The following is a 12781-nucleotide window of genomic DNA, read 5'->3' as shown; positions in this document are numbered from 1 at the left end:
CCCTCTCCTGGAGGAACAACAGATATTGTGGGTGGGTGAGGAGAATTTTGTGAATCATTGAGAACTACACTTAAAAAGAAACTGTTCACTTACCCTCTCCCCCTGCTCGCAGGTGATCAAGCAACTGATGAGCAAAGAGCTGACTTTGGAATTCTCAAGAGACAGGAAGTCCATGTCTGTATTCTGCTCGCCCAATAAACTGACCAGGTCAGCCACGGGAGCCAAGATGTTTGTTAAGGTCAGGCCTCATCGCTTTCTTTCCTTCTCTCGGTCTGTTTTGTTTGTTCTTTGTTTCTTTCCCTCCTTCCTTCATACCTACAGGTTTTCACGCTCATCTTCTTCCTCCTCGTCAGGGTGCCCCGGAGAGCGTGCTAGAGCGATGCACTCACATCCGGGTGGGTGGCTCTGCCTCCGGCTTCGGGTCCGCCCGGGTCGCCCTGAGCCCTGCCGCCCGTGAGCAGCTCCTGGCCACCGTTCGGGAGTGGACCTCCGGCCGTGACACACTGCGATGCCTCGCCATGGCTACCAGGGACACGCCCCCCGACCCCCACACCCTCTACCTGGAGAATTCGGCTACCTTCGCTGATTATGAGGTGGAGGAGACAGGATGGTCATAGACGGTCGCCTGGTTGTGATTATATAATAACAGAGGCAATGCCACAATAATAACTCTACCTCTGCAGTATAGAGGTAAAGTAGGGGAAAACGAACTTCTGCACTTTGAAACAAATTCAACTTCAATTTAAGTGAATGTGATTCTCCAGATAACATATTGTTACTTACTTACCAGTTTCTTTGAGTTAATTCAAGCGAATCTTTGTACAATAGCATGAAGTTTCCAAATATGCTAAATAAGTTTTGTTATTAGGGTTTAGTTAGTCTTAAGTTAAAAGCCACACTCCTAATTTTCTCATTTCTAATGTATGCCCCCCCCCCCAGTCGGACCTGACCTTCGTGGGCTGCGTAGGCATGTTGGACCCCCCCAGGAAAGAGGTGCTGGGTGCCGTCAGAATGTGCCGGCAGGCCGGCATCCGAGTCATCATGATCACAGGTAGATTGCATCACTATGGATATTGTAGATATCATTGTAGATGTAGATGATATTATCGCAAGGTTTTTGCAGCCTTTTTGTAGAATAAATATATGATGATTGATGATTGAAGCAATACATTATTGTGTGTATGTATTATTTTGAAACGAGAACAGACAATTGGTTTCCAAAAATCATTTATATTTAGCCATTTAGTCAAACTTACTATGGTGAATGTGTTCTGAGATTTAGCATTAAATAAAAACAACCCGTTTACATCAGCCCCGTTCCCACATGGAATGAAAGCTGAAAAATCCACTGGCAATGATCCGTTTTGGTGTAATGTAGATAAAGTAGCCAGTGTCAATGTTCTGTAAAAGTTGTTCCATAAAGCCTGGTTTATAGTCACCGCAGCCATAGTGTCATTTAGTGTGCACACCATAAATCAGGCATGTCCAAAACCGGCCCGTGTCTAAATTTCCACCGGCCACATATATATAAAATATATATGTGGCCCGCCAGCACGTACAAAAAAAAGCAATTTTATAAATCACCAGAGGATGGCAGAGGACTTGTGGCCACATGACATCTGTGTGAACTTTTACAACTGTGGTATATTTTTAGCCCATTTCTAAAATGGCAACTGGAACTAACAAAAGGAAAGTTGACAACGAGGGCCGCCGTTTCCAGGACAAGTGGAAATCGGAGTATTCTTTCACTGACATGCGAAACAACTGTGTGTGCTTAATTTGTCAAGAGACTGTGGCTGTTTTCAAGGAATTCAATATTAAGCGGCACTATCAGACGAAACATGCTAACTACGATAAGCTAACAGCAAACGAACGCACCGAAAAACTTAAGCAACTTGAAGCGGTTTTAATGGCACAGCAGCGATTTTTCAAAAGAGCCCGTGACTCAAATGAAAATTCTACAAAGGCGAGCTACGAGGTGGCAATGCTGATTGCCAAGCACTGCAAACCTTTTACTGAGGGTGAGTTTATTAAAGACTGTGTGATGAAAATGGTGGAGAAAATTTGTCCTGAAAAAAAACAAGCGTTTGCCAATGTTTGCCTGGCTCTTAGCACTGTGGCACGGAGGATTGAAGAAATTTCATCTGATATCAAGAGACAGAGGCAAAAGGAGAAGAAAAGAAACAGAAAGAAACAGTCTTTATTTATCACGCAACACAGCACACTACAACACATGCTTGCACACACACACATGCTTTAATGGTGGCCGGTGAAATGGATTCTCTGCTTTTGACCCATCCTTGGCTTGTCCTTCCTCCGGGGGCACAGCCAGGAGCAGTGGGCAGCATACATGGACGCGCCCGGGGACCAGATGATAAATGTCCATCGCTGGTCAGACGATGATGGGTGCATGTTTTTAGTGGGGGTCCTTACTGACGTGAGGTGGAGGAAACCCCATGTGAGCACGGGGAGAACATGCAAACTCCACACAGAAAGGCTCCTATTTGGGAGATAACCCGCCGGAGCACGGTGCCAACAGCGCCCCAGGCGGGAATCGAACCCAGGACCTTCTTGCTGTGAGGCAGCAGTGCAATGCACTGCGCCACCGTGAGTGGAGTTTGACTTTTTTTTCATGAGCCTGCGACGAATGCACGGATGCATCTAACACCGCTCAGCCACTGATTTTTTTGAGAGGAGTGGACAATGAAATGAACTTGAATGAAGAGAGACTTAACCTCCAGAGCCTTAAGGACCAAACAACAGGAATACATTTGTTTGCTTCTGTTTGTTCCGCCGTAGATGACATGAAACTACAGTGGAATAAAATCACTGGGATTATTACGGATGGCGCACCTGCCATGGTTGGTGAGCAAAGTGGGCCTACCCTAGTTTACCCTAGTCTGTAAAAAAGTCAGCGAAGAAGGAGGCAAAGCTATAAAACTCCATTGTATTATTCACCAACAAGTTCTATGTGCCAAACATCTGAAATATGATCACGTTATGAAACCGGTGATGGAGGCTATTAATTATATTTGCTCCAGAGCCCTGTGTCACCGCCAGTTTCAACAGTTTCTGATCGACATCCACACTGAATATGGAGATGTTGTGTATCATAATGACATAAGACGGCTCAGTCGGGGGTCTGCACTGCAGCGATTCTACTCTCCCAGAAAGGAAATCGGACAATTCTTGGCACAAGAAAGACAACCGATCCCAGAACTCTCCAATCCTGTTTGGCTGGCTGATTTTGGATGTCTAGTTGACATAATAGGACATCTGAACGCGCTGAACACGAGCCTTCAGGGGAAAAATGCAGTGGTAAGCCAGTTGTATTCACACATCAAAGCTTAGGGACAAAGCTGCTACCTTTCCAAAGGTACCGGTCACAAACGCAGCTCAATACCACACATTTCCCATCGCTGCAGGAAATGATGAGTTTGATGAGTTTTCCAGCAAACAATGTCACTGCACAAATGAGGAGGTATGCAGCAAACATCTCATCTCTGGCTGAGGAGTTTCAACAGCGTTTCAGGAATTTTGCAGCTATTGAAAAGGAGATCACACTTTTTTCCTCTCCTTTTTCCATGGATCCTAATGACACTCCAGCCCACCTGCAGCTGGAGCTCATTGAGCTGCAGTGTGACGTGGAGTGTCACAGTCAGCACCAGCAACTCCCTCTTGTAAACTTTTACCGCCGGCTGGACAAAGACAGGTTCCAAGAGATTCGAACATTTGCTCAGAAAATGCTGAGCTTGTTTGGCTCGGCATACTTGAGCGAGAAGACGTTCTCGGTTATGAACATTAACAAGAACCGCGTGAAGACAAGACTAAGTGACTCTCACCTGCGTGACATCTTGCGCATCAAAACCACTGTTTGAGCCAGACCTGCCCTGTCGAGATCTGCAGTCGAGATCTCAGTATCACCCTTTATCATCAATCAATGATATCATCAATGTAGGTCAATAATTTTTTTTATTCTTCTGAGGAGAATAAAAGTCTCAGTGAATTAATTTTTTGCGATGATCAAAATCACATTGTCATATTTCAGTCATTTCATTTGACTATACTATCCTTTGTCAAAATGCACTTTGATGTGATTTGTTAAAAAAAAATCAATAAATAGATGTTACTAAAAAAGATTCGGAGTCAGATTTCATAAAATAGTTCATTTGCATTTAATTTATTATTATTTTAACCTTTATCTATCCTGATAAGGCAATTGACAACAGATTCTCATTTGCAATGTCAACCTAGCTGCGGACAGCAGAGTAAAACAAAGCAAAATAAAAGCAAATTCAAATAAACACGTATACAACAAACTGTACAAAGTGATATAGTTACATGTTTACATGTTAATTTACAATGGTAATGGTTCAAAGAATGTCAGGCTGAATGGTTGGCCCCCATACATTTTCACCTCACCAAATCTGGCCCTCTTTGCAAAAAGTTTGGACACCCCTGCCATAAATGATGTCATTGATGAGCTTGCGACCTCCCAATTTCTGGAACTTCGCGCTGTGCAGTCCATCCGTGCATGACTACAAAAATAACCAGATGCCGCTTAATTCATGGAAGGAGATAGCGCCGTCTCTGTCCAAAGATATGGACTATTTTAATACCTCGGGACTTCTTTGTAATGTTTACACTGTCAATTTGCACAAACTCACGTCTATATATTTTGAAAAAACCTGCACTGACTACAATAAATATACATACATTTAACACTTTCTTTTTTAATTGTACTGCTCTTTTCAGTTATTCAGATCCTTCAGGACTTCTTTGTGATGTTTACAGCGTTTCTTTCAGTTTCCCCTGGTGGTTTGTGCACAGCGCCCCCTGTCATTCAGGAGAATATCGCCGCAGCAACACACAACTACAGTATATGCTCCTGCTCTCTGGTAGTGCACGTGCCATGAGCAACAAGGCTCACTTGCAGCAACTATAATAGAGCCTTATCGCCCCACTCTCGACCTTGTATCCTTTCCTGAAAAACGGTGGTACAGCTGTGATTGGAAGCAGTAACATTGATGGGGCAAGCGCGAGGAAAAAAAAAAACTGTAAAAAAATGTCACTGTAGTGCTGCGAAGACGAGAAACTGAAACAAACACGTCCTGGCTCTAAGGAGACAGATATTCTTAAATTTTAATATTTTTCTTCTTAAAAATGCCGCTCAGACCCTAGATGTGTCTTTTAGAGTTAGGGGTGCGGCAGGGCGACATCGGGCACAAGCGCTTTGCTTGCCCCCTGGCTATACCGGAGCTCAGAGAGGGAAGTGGAGAGAGTGGACAGGGAGAGGTAGAACAGGTGGAGAACGTTCTTCTCCGGAGGCAGAGAGTGTAGGACAGGTTGAAAATGGTCACACTGATTTAATAGCATTGGGTTGGGGCGTCCGGGGATGGGGCTCTATCCCCGCTCCGTCAGCGGAGGGAACAAAGTACGTCCGGGAGGGGCCGGGAGACAGGAAGCAAAGCGCTGGTCCCTGAGCCAGGAAAAAAACAAAAGAGATTTAGACTGTCCAAACGATCGCATCTATGCTAGATATAATGTACTAACCCTCACCCATTACCTACTGTGTCCGTAACAGTCATCTAATGTGGGAACAGACTCCATACGGAACTTTTCCTTAAAGGAGGCCAATGTGGGAATGACTAACTACTGCCTTTTCCAGATATTCTTTATGCAGCAATGTTATGGATTCCACGTTGGAAAGGGGCTTTACTGTATGGTTTGGAATCGGTTGGTCATGAAGCTACTAACTTTATATTGTTAATGATGAATATACTGTATATGCAAATAAGGCCATCTCCAGTCATGCCATCCATAGTTACATTTACAGTGTAACACCTATTTTTGTGTGCCTTGGCTGTGTGATTTATGATAGTGTATCAACTTTTTTTTAAATCAAATTTAGATATAGCCAATTAGTTTAGGGAAAACATGATGCTGAGAAGATATAAACAAAAAAAACACAGTTTGGCGTCTAGAATATGACAACGCTGTTTTATTTGGAAAGCTATCATTTTGGTCTGATGCAATATTTGTCAACCCACCATGACCAGATTTTGAATTCATAAACATATATTGTGGGATGCGTTGATGTGTTGTTAAATGTGCTCTGAAGAGAATGGTGAAATTCTTTGGCTGTTACCCAGCCCTAACATGCTCCCACGTCTCCTTTGTTCAAGGTGACAACAAGGGCACAGCCCTGTCCATCTGCCGCCGGGTGGGCATCATCACAGAGCAGGAGGAGGAGGAGGGCGGCGTGGCCGGCGCAGGTTCCCCCTTTGGAGGGGGGCTGACGGGGCGCGAGTTCGACGAGCTGCCCCCTCACCTCCAGCGGCAGGCCTGCAGCACGGCGAGATGCTTCGCCCGTGTGGAACCAGCACATAAGAGTCGCATCGTGGAGTACCTTCAGAGCCTCAGCGACATCACTGCCATGGTGAGTGGAGGCTCCTCCTGCCATCTGTCTAAAACATAGAATGCTAGATACATTTACATTACATTACATTACATTTAGTCATTTAGCAGACGCTTTTATCCAAAGCGACTTACAATTATTCAAACACCGACGGACGCAGCCATCAGGAGCAATTAGGGGTTAAGTGTCTTGCTCAAGGACACTACAGCATGCTAGCAGGAGGAGCCTGGGATCGAACCAGGAACCTTTAGATTACTAGACCACCAGCTCTACCTCCTGAGCTACCGCCCCCGTGTAGATAGATGCCTTAACTGTCTGTTTACTATTTCCCCATGACTTGTGATTTCTCATTATAAATACTTACTACTAGTACTCACCTACTGTAAAAATTATTATGTGAATCCAGATAAACTGCGAGCTATCTAGCTTATCTAGCTGGCTAGCAGTCTACTGTACTCAGATGATTTCCTATTCTAACCCACAGTAATTGAAACGTTTCAAATGTCTAAAAGTTATGATGGCTTATCTTGCAGTCTACTTTTTGCTTTTATGCAGATGATTTATTTTCATAAATCACAGTAATGACAAACTTCATTTCTGTCCATAAAAATGGTAACACAAATCCAGATCAATTAACTTTGGAACACATAATTAACAGAGTTGGTACAAGGTTTGAAAGCTGTTGCTTTTTTGTTTTTTTGCCCGATTGAGAGAGAGAGAGAGAGAGAAACTGATCTGTGCTCAATGAACGTCAGACAGGTGATGGAGTCAACGACGCACCGGCGCTGAAGAAGGCCGAGATCGGCATCGCCATGGGCAGTGGCACAGCCGTGGCCAAGTCGGCCTCAGAGATGATCCTGGCTGATGACAACTTCTCCACCATCGTGGCCGCTGTAGAGGAGGGAAGGGCCATTTACAACAACATGAAGCAGTTCATCAGATACCTGATATCTTCCAACATCGGCGAGGTGGTCTGGTATGTTGCTGAATAAACGCTGCTTTTTGTAACTAGCTAGGTTCCTTACATGAAGCTCTCTTTTATTTTCACTGTAGAAGCCAATGTGAAGGAATCATTTATGCTCCTATCTGCCATATCTCCCCCTCCCTCCTTTTTTCTTCCTCCTCCCATCCATCCTCTCCCGTTTGTCCTCAGTATTTTCTTGACGGCGGCATTGGGCATGCCCGAAGCGCTGATCCCCGTCCAGTTGCTATGGGTCAACCTGGTCACCGACGGTTTCCCGGCGACAGCCCTGGGCTTCAACCCCCCCGACCTGGACATCATGTCTAGGCCCCCTCGCTCACCCAAGGAGCCGCTCATTTCTGGATGGCTCTTCTGTCGCTACCTCATCATTGGATGTGAGTCCTGTTCAAAGGTTTCGTAATCCAGCACAGGGGACCCACATTTAAATAAGGGTGGGAAAGAAGAAAATATATACCTAGAATTTGAAAGAAAACTATTCTTTTCATTCACATTATTTTTTATGGCAAATGTTAAACAGTAGCATAATATTGACCATATTTTAGATATTGTAGGATAGGTATACTAATATATGCGAGCTAAGCCTTTGTCTATTTACCCTGTGAAATTGATACCAAGTTTAGACAATTAGTAAAGCATTTGATGAAGCATACCAAGGTGCCGTCAACATAGTGGAACCCGATTGGCTCATAAAAGGAAGCTGTTGTGAAGCTAATAGGAACATGACTAGCTTAAAACAATGCTCAAACTAATTTGTTTAAATCAGCTCTGAGCATGTATTTTTGTGGCAGCAAACAATATCCCAGAATGCAGTAGCATGGCGACTTAAACTGCTTAAAGGTTTTCTAAAGTCAGACCAGGACTATTTATCAGTCACCCCTTTTCACTCGTTCTGCCCAGGCTATGTAGGAGCGGCCACAGTGGGAGCTGCTGCCTGGTGGTTCATGGCAGCCCACGACGGTCCAAAACTCTCCTTCTACCAACTGGTAAGCACACATCTGTTTATTTATACACACATGCCACTGTACAGTATTCACTGCCCTTCTGAATCCATGACCCAACTTCTGTTTAATTCAGTATTCTTCATCGACCATGGCTTAAGCTTTAGGGTGTATGGAAGGATTTATTACAATACTATGCTGGCGAGCGTATCCCACAATGCATTGTGATAGCTGCAACAAAGTTTGATTTCAGGGGACAACAACGTCAACATCTCCCAATATCCCCTGTCTCCTCTGACTCTTGTCCTCTGTCCCCTCTCCTACTCCCACAGTCCCACTACCTGCAGTGCAGCGAGGGCCACATGGAGTTCGCTGGTGTACAGTGCTCTGTGTTTGAGTCACCCTACCCCATGACCATGGCCCTGTCCGTCCTGGTCACCATAGAGATGTGCAACGCCCTCAACAGGTATGTGGGTGGGGGGCGGTGTCACAAATCACACACTACCAAGGTTGTTTTAATACCTCTTCCATCATTGACCGTCCATGAGCTGTAGATGAGCTGCCATGCACAAGGCCTATCACTTGGTCTTACATTATACAGGGTTCGTACCAGGCTCTTGAGGTGCTTGAAGTACTTGAATTGAATCCTCAGAAATGTAAGTGCTGGAATACCTTGAAAATAGCCCATTTTGTGCTGAAGTGCATGAAAAATCCGAAAAGTCATTGAAAACCTGTGATATTCCCCCTTTTTTTTTTAATTCAAATTGTTACATTTCCAGAATCGCTTTTACAACATAGTTTATATCAGGGAAATGTACATTTAATCCAGCATGGCTGGAAAGACATTTATAATGGTTGATAGCAATGACATAAATGCTATATATATATATATATATATATATATATATATATAGATACCAATGTAGTATTATGTTTAATAGTATGTAATAGTCCATGAGACTAAGATTATACTATATTTGAATTAACAAAGATCACATTGAAAATTGATTATATTTGTTTTGTGTGAAGTCCTTGAACATGTAAAAAATAGCACTTATAAAAGTATTTGAAAGTCCTTGAATTTCATTTTGCAATGCCAAAATGAACCCTGATTACAACATGTTTAACAACCTCATAGAGGATGGGCTCAGGGTGAAATTTCCTTTTGAAAGCTTCTTTTGAGCAAGCGTGTTCCGCTCCCTCCGCAGTCTGTCGGAGAACCAGTCCCTGCTGAAGATGCCTCCCTGGTCCAACCCCTGGCTGGTGGGAGCTATCTGTCTTTCTATGGCTCTGCACTTCCTCATTCTATATGTCGACCCACTGCCTGTGAGTCACACCCTAGTACAGAATATTATGTTGTATTATATTACATGTTTGTGTGTATGTGAGAGTACTACAGTAAGTGATGTATTTGGGTGACACCTAATTATAGAAAATATCTTTGCTCTACTTTCCGTATTAACTCTTGGAATTTATAATGAAATTGCACAGATACAGCAATAACGCTTATTGAATGGCAGTGGATGTGCCATATGAAGCTGTCATTTTCAGATCTGGCCAAAAAAAATCCACAAGAACAATGCAAATTCTCTGTCAAATTCTCAATTAGTGGTGATGAAAAAAATACCAATGAAGACAAACCTCATAATTTTTCTGCACTCCCATTCTTATATATAAGGCTGTTGGGGATAAGTCCATCACAGGTGTATCTGCATCAATTTTACATTTCTGTGGCAAGAGACTCTTGGCATACTTAAAAAATATATACATATATACACATAAAAAAATGTTTGGCTGGGGACCACCTGCAATTATTTTACAGACCCCTAGAGGGCTACAGAGTACCCCGTTTGGGAACCCAAGTGCTATACCGCTGTGCTTGAAACAAGGTTTATTGCTTTTCAAATCCCTCCCTGACCTCCTGCTCGTCACTTCCTCTTCCTCTCATGCCGAACCACCCAGGTGATTTTCCAGATCCGCCCCCTGTCGTGGCCCCAGTGGGTTGTGGTGTTGAAGATGTCGCTGCCAGTGATCCTGATGGACGAGGCCCTCAAGTTCCTGGCGCGCAACTACATCGAACCTGGCAACCAGCCGCAGGTCAGAGAGTAGAATGTCGTTGGGGTTGAGATTTCTTGTGCTGGAAATTTCATTAGCTTGATCAGTTCTAGTAGCTTGATTGATAACATCTAAGCATTGTCTGGGATTTTGGTTATCGTAATATTGCACTATAGTAAAATGTTGTCTTTGAAAGGCTGCAATACAGTAAAGTTATGTTCTATATATTGTTTAAAATTATGGATATAAAATATTTTTGCTGGGGGGGCCCTGCAATTCCTTTGTGGACCCCTAGAGGGCCTGTTCTTGTTGTTCTAATTGCGCTTGAGTTAGAAGCGTCTGATGTCATGATATCCACATTACTAACTTCCCAACGATTCTCTCTCAAATATTTGTTGTGTGTAAATATCTCTCGTGTGTAAAGGTACCAATAGTCGTCCCTAAAATATTGTAAAATGGTGAATCGTAAGGTTTGGATATTTGGAACATATGGAACTTAGGATATTTGATTTCTGTCGAGTATTGCTAACTCCAATCTAGGTACAGATCAGCCTATCAGCTACTTAACATCACCGCATTATGTGTCTGTAACCCCGTGTCACGTATCTCTCGTGCAAATCAAATCGCAACGGAAGCAGGACGAACAAGAGGAGGAAGCCCAACGAAGGAGGCGGGCAGGCGGCAACCTGATGGAAGCCATGGTGACCAGGGTGAGCCGGCCGATGAGGGGCGTCTCCTGGTCCTTCGTCCTGATCTCGGCACCGCTCCTGTTCTGGATCTACAGCCTGGACTCTGACATCACCAACATCTTTTGGGAGTGAGCGAGGAGGACAGTGTGTGTAGGGGAGTGGGGATGGGCTGGAGGGGGCAGGTACGGGGTGGGGAGGCGAGCGATAGCTGGGAGAAAAGGGAAAAGGAAGGAGGAAGAAAATGCGCTTTCGGCCGCTCACCGAACAGATTTGTGAAAGTTGAGGAAGAAGGCAAACAAGGTGAGAAAATTCAATTTTAAAAAATATGTGTAAAGGGTGATATGTTCAAGGCCTCGGTCACACCAGCATCTGCACACACCGATATTTGCACCCAATTGAAGTAATTTAGATGCAATTACTGCTTTGAGGGGATTATCTTCCGATAGCAAAATTAAGTCGACGAGTGGCGTTAGTTGTGTCAAACCTCAGAAGCCTCGGGCTGTCGGGAGAGTCCAAAATGGAGAAGGCTGACACTGTGGCTTTTGATAAAAAAAATCGTATTTTCAAGAACTCTGCATAAATGGTCTAAATATATGTTTCACTGTTTCAAGGTTTAAAGGAGCTCGATAGCCTTCTAACGAATGTGTACGGCTCTTGCGCTGGTACCGCCCCAAAATCTCACACAGCCACTTCCTGGTGTGGCCAAGGCCTTTTAACGGACAATCAGGAGGAGGGGAGGCCGCCCTGTTCACCGGCGAATAGATGGAGAGAGATGGGCCGCCATCAAAACATCTAGGGAGGGGGAGTTTACATATGAGCACACACGCAGTGATGCATATTTACACCGACATACAGAGACATTCCCAGCAGTTTTACGGATTATAATTAAACCAGTAATAAACTACAGTTGTAGTCCTATTCAGTAATTAGTAGCAGACAGTGTGATACAAATGAACCTCGATTATCCCAGCCGAGCTGGTCGCTCTACCAAACAGTAACATAATCGAAAACGCAGCAACGCCAAAAAAAAAAGGAGATGTAGAATACAAAATGATATATGCATTGATGCTGGGATCTCTTTGTAAATATATAAATACACTGGGTTTTTTTTCTTTTTGAACAAAAAAGCATTAACCCTATAAATAAAAAAGCGGTAGAGAGAAGACAACGGAGTGCATGCCAACGCATGTTGCACATTTTCAAGCAAGTTTCTGCAGAATCTGCCTCTTTTGGGTGTAACTGTTTGATAGCGCCGCCACACAAGCTTCAGGGATAATCCAGGTTTCGGCTGTACGCGCGAAGGAGCCTCAACATTAGACACCCAGCGGCCTGACATTTACCAGGTTTAGCATTTTGCCGGAGCTGGATTTGAAGCCTTCAGACCAAACCAAACACCTTAGCTCTGTTTTTATTTTATTTTTTTCATTTTATTCGATTTTAGGATTCTTTTTAAATTATTTTTCTTATGCAGTAGGCAAGTGTATTATGTGTCACGTAAATTACTTTGTCATCGATTTGAAATAACAGCCTAAATGTACAGTAAGTGGATTGGCCATTTATTAAGCCTCCAACATGGACCATTATAAATGTATTGTATTGTGGCAATGCTGAAGTTGGTGATTTGTGTATGAGTTTATTTCTTATTTAGTGTATTTATTTTCTTGCAAGATGTTTTTTCTTCTCCTCTCCATGCGTATTT

The 12781-nt window shown here is 43.6% G+C and overlaps 1 protein-coding gene across 1 annotated transcript in view; it reads left to right on the top strand.

Moving 5' to 3' along the window:
• LOC307228780 (sarcoplasmic/endoplasmic reticulum calcium ATPase 2) overlaps positions 1 to 11214 on the top strand; it is a gene marked incomplete at its 3' end in the record, with an annotated part of 51065 nt that extends 39851 nt beyond the window's left edge. The window contains exons 13-23 of the mRNA XM_079998574.1: positions 113 to 238; positions 354 to 593; positions 940 to 1051; positions 6186 to 6439; positions 7174 to 7394; positions 7572 to 7774; positions 8298 to 8383; positions 8671 to 8804; positions 9547 to 9664; positions 10301 to 10435; positions 11029 to 11214. Coding sequence (XP_079854700.1) covers positions 113 to 238; positions 354 to 593; positions 940 to 1051; positions 6186 to 6439; positions 7174 to 7394; positions 7572 to 7774; positions 8298 to 8383; positions 8671 to 8804; positions 9547 to 9664; positions 10301 to 10435; positions 11029 to 11214 — 1815 coding nt within the window. The remainder of the gene's footprint in view (positions 1 to 112; positions 239 to 353; positions 594 to 939; positions 1052 to 6185; positions 6440 to 7173; positions 7395 to 7571; positions 7775 to 8297; positions 8384 to 8670; positions 8805 to 9546; positions 9665 to 10300; positions 10436 to 11028) is intronic.
• Between the last annotated feature and the right edge of the window lie 1567 nt (positions 11215 to 12781).

Source organism: Zeus faber (genome assembly GCF_960531495.2).
Source record: "Zeus faber genome assembly, chromosome: 4".
In the NCBI taxonomy this organism is placed as follows: Eukaryota; Metazoa; Chordata; class Actinopteri; order Zeiformes; family Zeidae; genus Zeus; species Zeus faber.
The sequence above is the reverse complement of the archived record's forward strand: the minus strand, read 5'-3'. Positions and strand labels throughout refer to the sequence as shown.